We start from the raw sequence: 14,413 nt of genomic DNA on the forward strand, positions 1-14,413 counted from the left end.
CAAGGTAGCCACACAAGGGCCTCAGATGATCCCTTAGGGTAGTGTCAAATTGAGGCAAGGAGTCAGACTTCATATTCCCTCTTGGACCAGTCATTAGACTCAGGCTGACTGGGGAGGTGGAGGGGCTGTGACATTGAGTTAGGCTGCTCTCCTCAGCCAAGGGCAATACTTGGAGAGTGACTCAGTTGAGAGTTTTCATCTGCCAGCTTCTCAGTGGCTGTGGGAACGAGTGTTTTGATCCTCAAGGGTGGACAAATGGGCTGTGCCCAGGAGCATCCACTGCAGTGCAATAGAAACTACATGGTTCACCGTCATGGCTCCCAGTAAAACAGCCAGCTGTGATGTGCAAGGTGTTTACCATTGGTGGGTGCCAAGATCATTGCTTCTCCTCTCTTTGATCATTTTCATGAAAACAACAAAAAAAGAACCAGTTCCAGTGAAGTTACGTGGACTAACGTCTGGCTGGAGTGGATTTAGCAGAAAAATGAGTGGAGAAAAATTGGAGCAGCTAGTAATCTTCGAATCTCACTTTTATCTATTTCTGGAACATTTCCAACCTTAAGGTAGTCTTGTATTATTGCCCTTCTACTGCCAATCCCTCTTACTCATCTTTTGCATGTTTCTGCAATGCCAAACATATGGATAATATGTGCAAAATTCCTCAGCCATCTGAATGTTTCCAAATACACATATGTTTGAAATAAAATAAGCAAAATATTTGGATGACTAACTGGATTTTTCATTTGTATATTTGGATGTCTACATAGTACCAAAGTTGAGCTGTCTGTAAAACAGAAATTATTAATTAATTAATTAATTATGTAATAGTAATTTATAGTTCCTGTTGGAAGGATAGTCATGCGTTAATTTAAGAAAATCCTTATGTCTTCTTATATCTTCAAGTCTGTTAAAAATGCCCCACAAAATCTGTAATATTCAGATTATTCTTTTTGATTAGGAAACTTAGACTCATTAACTTAGCTTGTCATAATAAATCAAGGCAATCTCGCCTTGAACAAAATCATCAGTACAACTGAGTTGCTTTATATATACATTTCCCTTAGGTCAATAAATGTTTGTTAAACAACAAATAAATAAAAGATACAACAGTTTTAATATTCTGGGAAATTTTACTTTCGCGCTCATGTCTAGAGTATGAATGTAAGACAGGCATAAATTTACAATTTGACAGCTAAATCTGTCACATCTTACAAGTCTAAGTTAGTGGTTTTCAAATCTTACTGTACAGTGGAATCAGCTGGAGGACTTGTTAAAACACAAATTGCTGACCCACATCCAGACGTGGATTTGTCTGAAATTACTCTCGTGGGTAAAAGGTAAGGAGAGGTGCTGAGAGGCAAAGGTGCAGTTGGTCAACTGTTGAGTTCCTCTCAGGTCAACTGTTGAGTTGCTCTCATATCTTGGTCCCTTTTCCCATTCTGCTCTGTATCCCAGGAAACCTCATTTCCCAGACTACTTGCTGCTTTCTGACTTACAGTTAAGTTTGGGCAATGAAGATTAAGAGAGAGATTAAAGGGAAGGAGGAAGACAGAAGCCACTGTATTTCTCTTCTGATCTCCTTGCTTCTTATGAGCCTCTGTAAGTAGTCGTGTCTTCTCCATGGCTCCAACTCCCACTGGCCAACTTCTCTGCCCATGGTCTCAGCTTCTACAGGACACCTCTCATCAAAATTCTAAATACAGCTAGGTGGCCCCAGCATTTGTGCTCTGGTGACACTACATCTGACCTAGGTGCCTTCAGCACCTGGGTTAGTAGCAGCTTCCTGCTATTGCTATGCTCAGTATGGCTACACCAGTCTCTGGTTACTGCCTCCCTTCCTCTTCATGTCTATCAAGAATGCTCTGCAGTCAATTCCTAGAGTGCTTGTTTTCCTGACTGTGTCCTGACTAAGACAGTTACTAAGAATTTGGTATTATTTTTTATTTACCACAGTACACCCTAGGTTAGCATATCCTGTCTAATTCAGATACCCTTCTCTACCTGATCCTGTTGGCAGGTTAATCTCTTCTTGCATAGCCTGAGCTCATCCCTAAAGTTTATAGATAGGAGAAAGGAAGCAGCGAGAAAAGAGATGTCGGGAGAAGAGAGAAAGGTGACCAGGGGGAAGAGTCTAACAGTGCTTTTTGTCACCCACAGCTGAGCCTTAGTGGACAGAACAAAATCGTAGCCTCTGATGTCTCTGTTCAGAAAATGTTGAGAGGCTGTCCTAATATTCAGAAAGGGTCTCTATAGAAATGTGAACCATTCAGAGGAAATCTAGTATTATTACCATAGGTGGAGAAAAAGTTAATATTTTAGAAATTTACTTTGAAACTTGGGAAATATTTAACCTTTATCAGAAAGTCCCTTTGCTAATCAGAAAGACTTGGATTGTTTGAAGACCTTTTGTGGGGTGTGTCAATGAGTGTGAGTACGTGAGTGTGTGAGTGCATGTGTGTGTGCACATGTATGCATGTCAATGCATTTGTTTGTTAATATCCTTTGATACATTTGCCTTACTTCATTTCCTCATTTTATAAATTCAGGTCATTTCCAGAGCCTGCCAAGGTCTGGGAAGCCAGGCTCAAGATAGGCGTAGTCTAAGGCCAGACAGCTCAGAAAAGCAGGGACAAGACACATCCACCATAGCTTGTTCTGAGAAAGCGAAAGCAGCACCTTTAAACTTGTGGCAGGAGTGAGCCATATGCCCATGTCAACACACGTGGACTCCAATTTTAGGTAAATAAGCAGTAAGTAGATTAATATTCAGATACACCCTTTTTTGTTTATGGACACTTGCCCATTGATGGGGCCCACATAGCTGATGCTGTCAGTATTGATTCCATCACATATTTTCTGGTCTGCATCAGAGCTCATAAAAAAATCACTAACTCAAAGAAATATCCATTTAAGTAGCTTGAATTTTCATTGATAAACAGAGCAAGTGCGGTACAACCCTTCTCTCAGATATATGCTCAATAATCCAAGAACTCATTTACATGCTGCTCTTCAGTGATTTTATCCATTTGTAACAGGAAATACCTGTTAGCATGTGACAGCAACTGTTTCCCCACGCTCTACAGCATCGAACAGTATGGAAAGTCCAACAGCACGATTGTTGAAAGAAGTTTACCAAGACCTAGTACTGATTTCTTTCAGAGCACAGTATACATTACAAATGCTGTGCCTAGTTTTCTGTTTCTCAGCAATAGTCTCAATTGTACCAATTTGTAAGATCACTTTACATGGAGTACAATTCCGAATGATACCTTGATAGCTCGGTGATTTTCATTCCTTCTAGAAAAAAAAAAGTTTCTTTCAGGAAAGTATCATATACTTGATCTAGGAAAAACTATCTTGATTTATTAGGAGTTCTTTCCTATATTTGAAAACCTTGCTAAATTTTTAACAGCTGTTGAATATGGAACTATTCTGAAAGGAGGAATTATTAGATATTAAGGGTGAGTTGATCCCTTCTCTGATCTAACAAAATCCAATTTTTGATATCCAACATTGTATTCATAGTTAAGTTTTTCTTTTTCATCTACTTTTGGGAAATCCTCTCATTGGAAGATTTTCTTGTCTCAATGGACTCCTGTTACTTTTTATATATTTCACACTATTTTGAGTTTTAATATTTATTGTAATTTTCTTTCTAATTTTATCCTTAACCGGCCAGGTTTGCTCCATTGATCTATTTTTTAAATGAGAGATAAGATAAGTCAAAATACTAAAAATGAAAAATGTTAACTAAAAATATAAGTTCAAAGGGCATAAAAACATTTTGGTCTAAATAAATTGCGCCCTGTTAAATATTAGCTCAGTAAAATTGAACATCAGAGCGCTCAACACGCAGGCACAGCTTTTACGAACTATAGTTAAAGAGCTATACTTTAATTATTATGTTAAGAGAATTTAATAGGCTATCAGGGAAAATCATGATTGATTTTTTTTTTTTTTGAGGAAGATTAGCCTTGAGCTAACTACTGCCAGTCCTCCTCTTTTTTGCTGAGGATGACTGGCCCTGAGCTAACATCTGTGCCCATCTTCCTCTACTTTATACGTGGGATGCCTACCACAGCATGGCGTGCCAAGCGGTGCCATGTCCGCACCCGGGATCAGAACCGGTGAACCCCGGGCCGCCGAGAAGCAGAATGTGCGAACTTAACTGCTGCACCACTGGGCCGGCCCCGATTGATTTGATTTTTAAAGTTTGTAAAGTGGAAGTGAACAAAATCCTTTTTCAAGGCTTTTTCCTCTGAAGACCGTGGGAGACCTGACAGGTGGTGGACCAGCAGAGGTCTGAAGACCAACCCCAAGCTCTGCTTCGAAATCTTTCAAAATCACTTATACTCAGAACATCAGTCCTAGAGAATTATCTGTGACCTTTTGGAATTCTGAAAGCCAGAATACTACTTTTTCTTTCCTTTTTTTTGGCACCTGAGCTAACATCTGTTGCCAATCTTTTTTCTTTTTCTTCTTATCCTCAAAGCCCCCCAGTACATAGTTGTATATTCTAGTTGCAGTTCTTTTAGTTGTGGCATGTGGGATGCCATCTCGGCAATGCCTGATGGATGGTGCCATGTCTGTGCCCAGGATCCAAACTGGCGAAACCCTGGGCCACTGAAGCAGAGCGCATAAACTTAATCACTCGGCCACAGGGCCAGGCCACAGAATACTACTTTTTGCCTCTCAAGTAATGTTCTGTCTCTGTATCACATGGGAGGCCTAATCCTCTGTTCTCTCTTGGGGCTCCTCATGGGCTTTCTGACTAGTTCTAGAAGCCTTATCATTGCACCCTTCTATAGGACCTCTTGGCACAGTCAAGAGCAGGCCCTCAGCCCCTAGCCACTGCCCTGCAATTTCCACCTGTCTTTAAAATTTCCATCTGACTTGGAAAACCAAACGACAGAGAAATAAAAAAGAAAAACTCTCTCACTTAATTCTACTGCTTTCAGCCAGTTTTTTTCATTTCTCTCATTCTAATTACTGTCAGCTTGCTGAAGGGGGTTGCTGTCCCTCTGTTTCTCTACTTGTACAACATGAGTTCTCTCCTTAAATGCCTATGATGTGGTTTTACTGCATGTTTTTATTAAAACTACTCTGGCAAATGTCGTCAATGACTCATAACCACCAAATCCAACAGTTTCTCGCTAATCCTTATTCTTCCTTCTTCATCAACACATTTGTTATTCTTGTTCACCTTCCCCTGGTTGATATTCTTCTCACTTAGCTATAGTGATGCTTGATGACCATTGATCTCTAGTAATTTCTCCATTTTTCATGGCCTCCTTAGTCCTCGTTTCCTTATACTCATGGATACTCTCCTCCTATCATGTTTTCTCATTTTCTATGTGGAATACATAGAAGACTATTTAAACAATTCCTCTAAAAATAATTATCCATAAAATATTACGTTGTCATCCTATTTCCCTATTTTTTTTTTTAAAGATTTTATTTTTTTCCTTTTTCTCCCCAAAGCCCCCAGTACATAGTTGTATATTCTTCGTTGTGGGTCCCTCTAGTTGTGGCATGTGGGACGCCGCCTCAGCGTGGTCTGATGAGCAGTGCCATGTCCGCGCCCAGGATTCGAACCAACGAAACACTGGGCCGCCTGCAGCGGAGCGCGCGAACTTAACCACTCGGCCACGGGGCCAGCCCCCCTATTTCCCTATTTTTATAAATGGAAAGAATGCATAGGATCTTTTATTTTTCGTAGCGCAGAATTAAAACCTGTGGCAATGCATAACCACACAATGAATGTCAAAAATGGCCAAGTAGAAAGTAACGCTTTTGAACTAAATTACTCACAAAACTAAACTACTCACAAAAAGGATCAACACGGCAAAATAGCAACTCATATCTGGAAAGAGATTTAGAGTTCATGTAGATTATTCGTCGATCACATTGAGTCATTAAATTGTAAGCTACTAGGGACTGTATTTTATTCACCTTTCATCATCCATAGTGATCGGCACAGGCTTTTACACATAATATGATCTCCATCAATGTCTGCTAAATTGAACGTGAGGCTTCTGGCAACAATTGTCAAAAAAAACAAAATAGGATGAACTATGACAACAATATTTGACTTACCCTCAGTACAATTCTAAGATTTTTTTTTAGTATTTTGTATGCAATTCATATGCTGTGGTTGAGGAAATATTATTACAAAAGAAAGATGTCAAATATTGAGGAGTTAGTTTATAACAGTTCACAAAAGACCGTAACTGTTTTTCCTTTTTAGTTCACAGTGCTACACAGCCCACCCTTATCGTGCTAACATGGGAGTCACCAAGTGGTAGCATTCCAATAGGCCCATAAGACAAAATCTTCCTCCTTTGTTTTGGCAAAAGGGCAAGAGATGTGCCTTATTATCAGAGAGAAAATAGAGAGATTGGAGATGATGAATTGACATGGTCACTCCTCACTTAAAAGGGAGAAAAAGAAGCATTTCATCTGCTCCTTCTGCCAAAATCAGGAACTCCGAGTCATGTATAAGATGTGATGGTTACTCTAAAGCATGGAACAATTTATGCTGGTGATTTACACAAGCACTTTGTTTTATTTTGCTAACCCCAAATTTAAGTGTCTTAATGCTTTCAGTGGGCATGAAAGGGGACTTGAAAGGTTTCTGAGATCCTCAAACCCAGTGGGAAGAGCAGAGCAAAGAGAGAGAAGCGCTCATGCCTGCCTCACTGTAGCTTCCCCAGTTGATCAAAGAGGCCAGTAAATATCACAGGTAGGGCCTGAGAGGAAGTAGCTCCTGCAAATTTACTGTGCCTTACAGTCAGGGCAGAGAGAACAACTGTCTGAGAGCTGCATTACTGTGCAAAGAAAATATGAAGGGAGAAATCCACGACATCCAGTACCCAGACAGAGCAGACAGACCTCACAGTCAGCCACAGCTCTGTCTATCTGACACCAATTTCAGATATGTATCTCTTGCTTCAGATGAAGATTCAGCAAAGATTTAGAAGAAAGGGATTGCCCATTCTTGGGATCTCCATACTTGGCATCCTTCTCTGTAACTGGCACTTCCCAGTTCCAGATCTCCACAAATCCTCCAAGAGAGGGAAAGAGAGGGAGGCCATCCCCCTGCTACAAAGCCTTCCATTAGTGTCCCCTCTGCAGATACAAGGAAGATGGGGTTGAAGGATAATAACATTTGAATTTGATTGAATATTTATTCCAAATGAACTTGAGATTTTAAAATAGATTAGTCTACAAATCACCAGACAATGCTGAACACATCGAAAGGAAGTGAGGTACTGTTGTTTGGTACATGAATTCTACCCCCTTTCCCATTACTAACTCCTAAGGGGTGAGTGCTTAATAAAGCTGATAGTAGTTATCAAGATATAAACAATTCCATGTGTGACGATTGCTGAACTGAGACTATTAATTGAATCTACCACATATTTAACAGAATTAGAGAGTATTTCAAGCAGAGCAAGTATTGTAGGCCATAAAAATTTCAGTACGAGAAGAGTAAAAAAGATGAAAGCTATTTGATTGGGAGTGAATATATAGGCTGAAATAGAGTTTTTCATTCAATCTTGATATCACAAAAGTAGGGGACATCTCTTAAGGTTAAAAAAAATCTTTCGGGAAGAAAGGGAAATTTTTTACTTCAAGAACATGTAGAATTCCACTATTTAATTCACAAATCATAAAAATCAGCATTAGTGAAATTAATGGACAGGACATCCAAAGTGGATTAATAAGCGAAAGTAACATGTTTAGAGGACTAACTGATCCTTTTAACATTGATAACGATTATCACTTGATTTCACTGTGAAAGAAAAATAATATTTTATAGGGATTAAGGGGATGAGCCTTAACTATGGTAGTTTTTTCCTCTTTAACAAATGGCCTAAACTCTATTCACACTATTAATAAAGCTTTATACATTCTTCCTTGAATTCAGTGAACCCAAATGATGCTTTGGGTTACAGTATTTCTGTGTGAGGAATAACCCCACCTATGTCAGTATAATTGCATAGTTCAGGTTTGGATTTTGTTATGGAAAACCAGAATCATACACCAACTCCATTCTGTGCCAAATCTATGGTAGTATTGTCTCAAAAATATATTAATATCATAGGAAATAAAAGATCAGGAAAAATTCAGTATGTTAAGACAACAGTCTAATGAAATACAACTCGTTTGATGCAGAAGTCTCTTCTGTTTTTAAGGATGAAATATATCTACAAGTTTAAAAAACAGTTATATTTAATTAGCAATATATTATATAAAGTCTCATGTTCTTCAAAGTTTTAAACTTATATTCCTATAAAGAGTTTAAATGACTTGAATGCAGGAATTATTTTGTATTTCATAACTCAGATGACACTTCAACAATTACATACATTTGGTTTTTGGGTGACATGATTGTTTATGTATAGTTTTGAAATCCTTCATAGATTTTGCCAACAACCTACTTTTTAATATAATGCACGTTTTGAGCAAAGATGACATATTATTGGTTCTCAAACATTAGTATGGATTAGAAATTACCTGGAAGGTTTATTAAAACACAGATTACAAGACAACTTCAATAGATCTGCAGGGCGGCTGAGAATTTGCATTGCTAACAGGTTCCCAGGTGATACTGATGCTGCTGGTCCAGGGAACCACACTTTGAAAGGACCCACATAAAGAGAAGTCCAGTGGTTTACAAAAGTTCTGAGAATTACTTGCAAATTATAAGTAACATAAAAAAATTATCCACCAACACCCAAGTTATAACAAACTCCTTTTTCATTAATTACTAATGCAAAATAGTTTTGCTTATATTATTAACTTTTCAAGTAGCTAACAAATTTAAAATTCATAAGTATGCTGGCTGCCAAAGAATCTCCCTACACTTACTTTCATTTTGCGTTAAAATATATTTTATGTGGAATAATATAAAAACTGCAGGTGAAATTTTCTAACCATACACACATGGACATGCACACGCTGTTGAAATATTTTAAGGCAAGATCACTGTGTTATGAAAAGACCTAAACACTGCGACCTAACATATTTCAAACTAAGTATCAGAATATAGATGAGTGAACAAACTGCCAGTGATTAGATGACAGGTAGACTTTTACTACAGCTTTTGGTTACAAATATTAAAATATTTTCTACTTTATTAAAACCTAGTTTCTCATCATTGTGAATATTTCAATATCTCAACATATTTATAGTACTTATGGATGAACTCCAAATACATTCTTGATTCTCTGATTTTGGACTCTTCAAATGTCATGTGCATAATTTTTGGGGAAAAAGAACTGCAGAACTGACTGAACAATGGCAAAAAACCAAGCAACCAAACAAAAAAAAACAAAACACATTTCTATAGGCTTGCATGCCTTAACATTTTCACATAAATATTGCAATAAGTACATTAAATTGGTTCCTTAGTTTATATCACTTTATATTACCTGTGTAACTCGTATTCTGTCTGATTTTCTCCTTGTATATGTGTGATATATCTGATGTGCCTTATAAATTAGAAACCTAAATCTTTATTAAAGTCTTTTAAGTGGCTAAAAATTACACAAAATTTCTATTGGACTCAGTTGAGATTTCTAATTATAAGTTCCTTAATTTTAACTTTTGGCATTTTCCAGTGGCACTGAAATTAATGTCCTAGCATGAGCTGCAGGACACATTCAAGAGAGTAATCAGGGTGATGAGGCAGGTGTCGGCCAAGCCACCTTCGCAATCAGTCTTTTTGGCTCAGACAATCTCAAAATTGCTCTCACATCCTCGCCCCATGCTTCTTTCTTCCTTTGACCTCTATGTCTGACCTCTCCTGAAGATTTATAATCAAGAAACCATTACTGTTGTTTTCCGTAACTAGCATACTTACAATCAGGAGGCATCTTTTCCATAAATATCGTGTAATATTCTTTGAGAAGTTCAAAATTTTCCTGATTAATACTTTCTTGCAAAGAGACATCTCCAAATCTAAAAAGAGAAAATGAAAATAGTTATGGGTTATAACATAGCACTTGAATGTAACATTTTTCATCTTCCTTTTTAAATAGATGGCAATATTTTCCTAAGGAAGGAGTCTCTTTTTTTAAGCAACAGTGCACAATGGTGATTTCAAAAGTATTCCAGTCTCCACTGGCCCTGATTCCACCAATCCCTTTGGACACACCAAAATATCCTCACAATCATCAAACGTGAACTTGAAATGAAATACCAAATCTAAAACACCAGCCCCTGTGCCTGCGCATAACTGATACGCAGTTAATGTTAGTTTCCTCACTTTTGCAGGGCTGCATCTCTGAAAATATAAAAATCCCTCCCTCTCTCTTTTTATCCTTCCCATCTTCCTCTTCACTCCTGACAGTTTGAGGAGAGATCCAGAAGACCAGGACTAGCCACTGGGTTGCAAACAGTCTTGTACACATAATCAACTGCTGTAGGCACACGTGGTCCTCCAATCTCCCAGAGAGTAGTGCACTTCTGCCTACGTTTTTTTTTTTCTGTCCACACCATGGAGGCCAACAGCCTCTCTACTGGAGATTTTCTGCCTCTTTCTCAAGATAAAACTTTCTACCTGTGTATCACTGCCCCTGCGTTTTCTTTAAGCATTTCTCAGGTTTAAGTAAAGTCCCCTTCTCTCTCTATAAAAGATGCTATACGTAAATGGCTTCCAAATGTATGTCCGTCCAAATATCTCCATTCAGATCTGTATTTCTAGATGTCAGTTGAAATTTTCAGTGCGAATCATCCCACTCCACTTCAAATGAAACATAACCAAAAACTGAAACCACCTCCTCCTTTTGTTTAGAAATAAACATGTTCCTGGTATTCTGCCATTAACTCAGTTTCAAAATCTAGGCACCCTTTTGTATTTCCTCTCTTTTCTCCACCCCACCCACTATTCATTGATCTTTTCACACCTTTGGTATCCTTTCCTTCTTTTTCTTTACCACTGTCATCATATACTAGCTATTCAATTGTATCCTGATTGACTGGATACAAAGCCTCCCAAATACTCAAGTGCTATGCCTCCTTCTGTTTCAATCTATCCTTTACATCATGGTCAGATCATTATTCATTCAACAAATATTTCTTTAGTGTCAACTATGTGCCAGACGCTGCATGTGCAATAAATGAAATGTTGGAGAAGTTAATCTAACGCCCATTTCATATATCAGCTCACTAAACTTCACTACTTCTCCTCTCCCTGTAAGGACAAAGTCTAGTCTCTTTTTTAGCATCTAACTTCTCCACAAAGGCTTCCAAAATCCCTGTGGGAATGTAGTTACACCCTTCTCCCTTACTAGCAGTATTTCGATGTCTTTGGGACTTTTCACATGCTACTCCTCCTCTGACTAAAATGTCTTACCTTCTTTCTTGGCTTGATTAATTCCTATTCATCCTTCAAAGCCTTGTAGAAGGCTGCTCATCTACTCTATGAGACCCCCCTAATGAAGTCTCCCATCTATGAATCACCTTCATTCCTCCCCTCTTCCTGTCCCTTCCACATCTTTGCTTATTGAATGAGTCAAACTGAAATGTACTATTTGTTGACCTGTCTTCTTTACTGGATGGTAAGTTCTTTCAGGACAGAGATCATATTCATTCTTCTTGTTACATCCCATGCTCCCTGTGTCCTTCAGCTTGGCAGAATAGTGCTTGGTACAGAGTCAGTGTTCAATATCTATACTGAATTAAACTTGGAAGACAGGAACGTACACCCAGGAAAATCTACAGGAGAGTTTCCCTGAACTCTGAAATATACTCTTCTAACTTTTGCAGACATCATAATCAAGTGATATTTTAAAAATACCATCCTGGTTGGGATAATATTATGCACTGAATATTTATGTCCCCTCAAAAATCATGCTGAAGCCCTAACCCCCAATGTGGCTATGTTTGGAGAGGGAGCCACTAAAGATGCAATTAAGGTTAAATGAGGTCATGAGAGTGGGACCCTGATTCAATAGGATTAGTTTCCTTGTAGAAAGAGACACCAGAGAGCTCACTCTCTCTCTCTGCACACACAAAGAAGAGGTCATGTGAGTACACAGCGAGAAAGCAGAAGAGAGTTTTTACCAGAAACCAAATTGGCTAGAACCTCGATCACAGGCTCTGGAACTGTGAGAAATAAATTTCTGTTGTTTAAGCTGCCCAGTCTGTGGTATTTGGCTGTGGTAGCCCAAGCAGACTAATTAGTACTTACTTATTTGAGAATGGATATATATAACGTAGGTTTTGGCTATGGGTAAATATGTCGTAAAATATTACACCTGAATTATATAACATACCTAACACTCAGCTGTTGCCTGATAAAGCTCAAAATTCAGAATCAGGAAAATGAGGCCAGAAAACAAAAAGGAAGTGATCTGCTCAAATCAATAGATGGTTGACATCAGAGTGTTTCTTGCTTCTCTTGTGTTTTTGTCTACTTTGCCATTTTGTCTCCTTTTCAAGTCTCATGTGTCTTACATAGCTTCCAGGTATGAAAAACTGCATTTTTTAATATGCAAGAGAGATGAGAGAGAAGGGAAGGAAAGGGGCATTTTTTAAATAAAGTGACTAACAACTAAAATAGTCACAATGACATGAACGATGCAAGTTAACCTAACCTGGAAGGCTTGAAAACACAGTGCTAACTGTTCCTTGAAAAGTCTGTAAATGGAGAGTGTCACATCTCTCTCAAGACCACACTCACAGGCCTTAACTTACTAATTAAAACCCAAAATACTGTACTCTAGTGTAACAAAGGAGAGAATTAATTGAGAGCGCTGATTCTTTTTTTCCAAAATTGTATAATTTATGTTCATAAATATCATTCACCTCAAAGATCAAACTTGCTGTGAGACAAATATATACAGATGACTGGAATATAATCTGATTTTAGATATTGATTTGCTAAAGTGCTTAATTTTTGTACAATACAGTGAATAAAATTAGATTCTGATTTATGCATGCTAGAAGAAAAGAGATGAATAGCTTCCACACTTTGAAATTAAACATGCAATACAAAGCTGTCATCTAATTTTGTAACTGGAAAGTGAGAATTACGAAAACTTCTATTATCCAGGAAGCATCTTTTGGATAAGAAAGGGATAAGGAGAAATATCTGGAAAAAAGTAGATAAAAACAGGCACCTTGACCATCTTTGAAATTCAAGAGGACTATAAATGTAGTGGCATTTTTAGTTCAGTAAATGACATTAGTAAAGGCCTAAAATCGACTATCAAGTCCTGGCAGAGAATATGGCAGGCACTTTAAAACTGCCACCTATGGAAGAAGAAGACATTTGGAGAGTGAATTATAGTTAAGAGAGCATTTTAAATACTGAAGACTATCAAACTCCCCAGAAGTTTTCCCCATGGGGAAGCTTCTCCAACCAGGCCTTACAGCAACAGGGAAACTTTTTTCTCTAAAATTTTTCAAAAATGCGTCCTAGGAACCTCAACTCATATCCACGTTTTCGATAATTTCTACATGTAAATCACGTAAGAGGCAAAAGTAACTCCTCTGTCTGTTCAAAAAAGTGCTTTTGACAGTGATTCATAGGATCACATACAATCATTTGTCGTTTGAGCAAATTACTATGAAAAAATGTGTTAATAACTGTCAATAGCAACTATTTTAGTAAGGAAAACAAAAGGAAATAATAGACTGTGTTTTAGGTCCAGAAATTGACACATGAGCTGCCTTTACAATGTTGAAATACATATGAACATAAAAAATCCTAAAATTTGGTATACACATAAGCGTTTGGAAACACGAGGAAATTTAATCCATGTGAATATTTTGGTATTGGATTGCATATTTTCCTCATTGTCTCACGACACTTAAATTTGGTGTGAGCCAGGAATCCTTAAATATGAATATTTCTCCTTGCTGTACCAAATAACTTGGTACTAATAAACAGGAAAACCTAAGTTCTCTGTGCAGGGAAGTGTGGAATTGCTCAACATTTTCATAACAATTAAAAAGAAAAACTGAAGTACCAGTGTTATACCTGAAGCTTACCTCTCAGCGAGAGTTTGCTGCTCATTGATTCCAACGTTAAAAAGTACCGGATACACATGAAGCAATTGTCCTTCTTTAATCTGGAGAGGCAGAGACTCAAACATTCTCGCTGGAAGCTTTACCTCCACCACATAATGTTCACTAAAGGAAGCAGAGGACAAAGAGAAGCAGTGTTGTTTATTTCATTCACTTTTAGGTTATTTTAGATTCATTGGAAAGAAACTATAAAACAGTTGGAATTTAGCACTGATTGAAGTTTTTGGCTGCTATCTGCTTATTTTCTGTTACTAATTCATTCGATTATAATTTCATTCACTTCACTATTAAATTGCTTGGCATAAAGAATTGTTTACATGTTTGATTTCTCTCCATTACTCTGAGCTCCTTCAGGAAAGGAAGAATGTTTAGG

At 37.8% G+C, this 14,413-nt stretch overlaps 1 protein-coding gene across 2 annotated transcripts in view; it reads right to left on the reverse strand.

Moving 5' to 3' along the window:
- INPP4B (inositol polyphosphate-4-phosphatase type II B) overlaps nt 1-14,413 on the reverse strand; it is a 749,608-nt gene that overhangs the window by 69,858 nt on the left and 665,337 nt on the right. For both annotated transcript variants that reach the window (XM_046657053.1, XM_046657054.1), the window contains 2 exons: nt 14,005-14,145; nt 9,869-9,966 (listed from right to left, as the gene is read on the reverse strand). In XM_046657053.1, the coding sequence (XP_046513009.1) occupies nt 9,869-9,966; nt 14,005-14,145 (239 nt within the window). The remainder of the gene's footprint in view (nt 1-9,868; nt 9,967-14,004; nt 14,146-14,413) is intronic.

Source organism: Equus quagga, chromosome 3, assembly GCF_021613505.1.
Source record: "Equus quagga isolate Etosha38 chromosome 3, UCLA_HA_Equagga_1.0, whole genome shotgun sequence".
Lineage (NCBI taxonomy): Eukaryota > Metazoa > Chordata > Mammalia > Perissodactyla > Equidae > Equus > Equus quagga.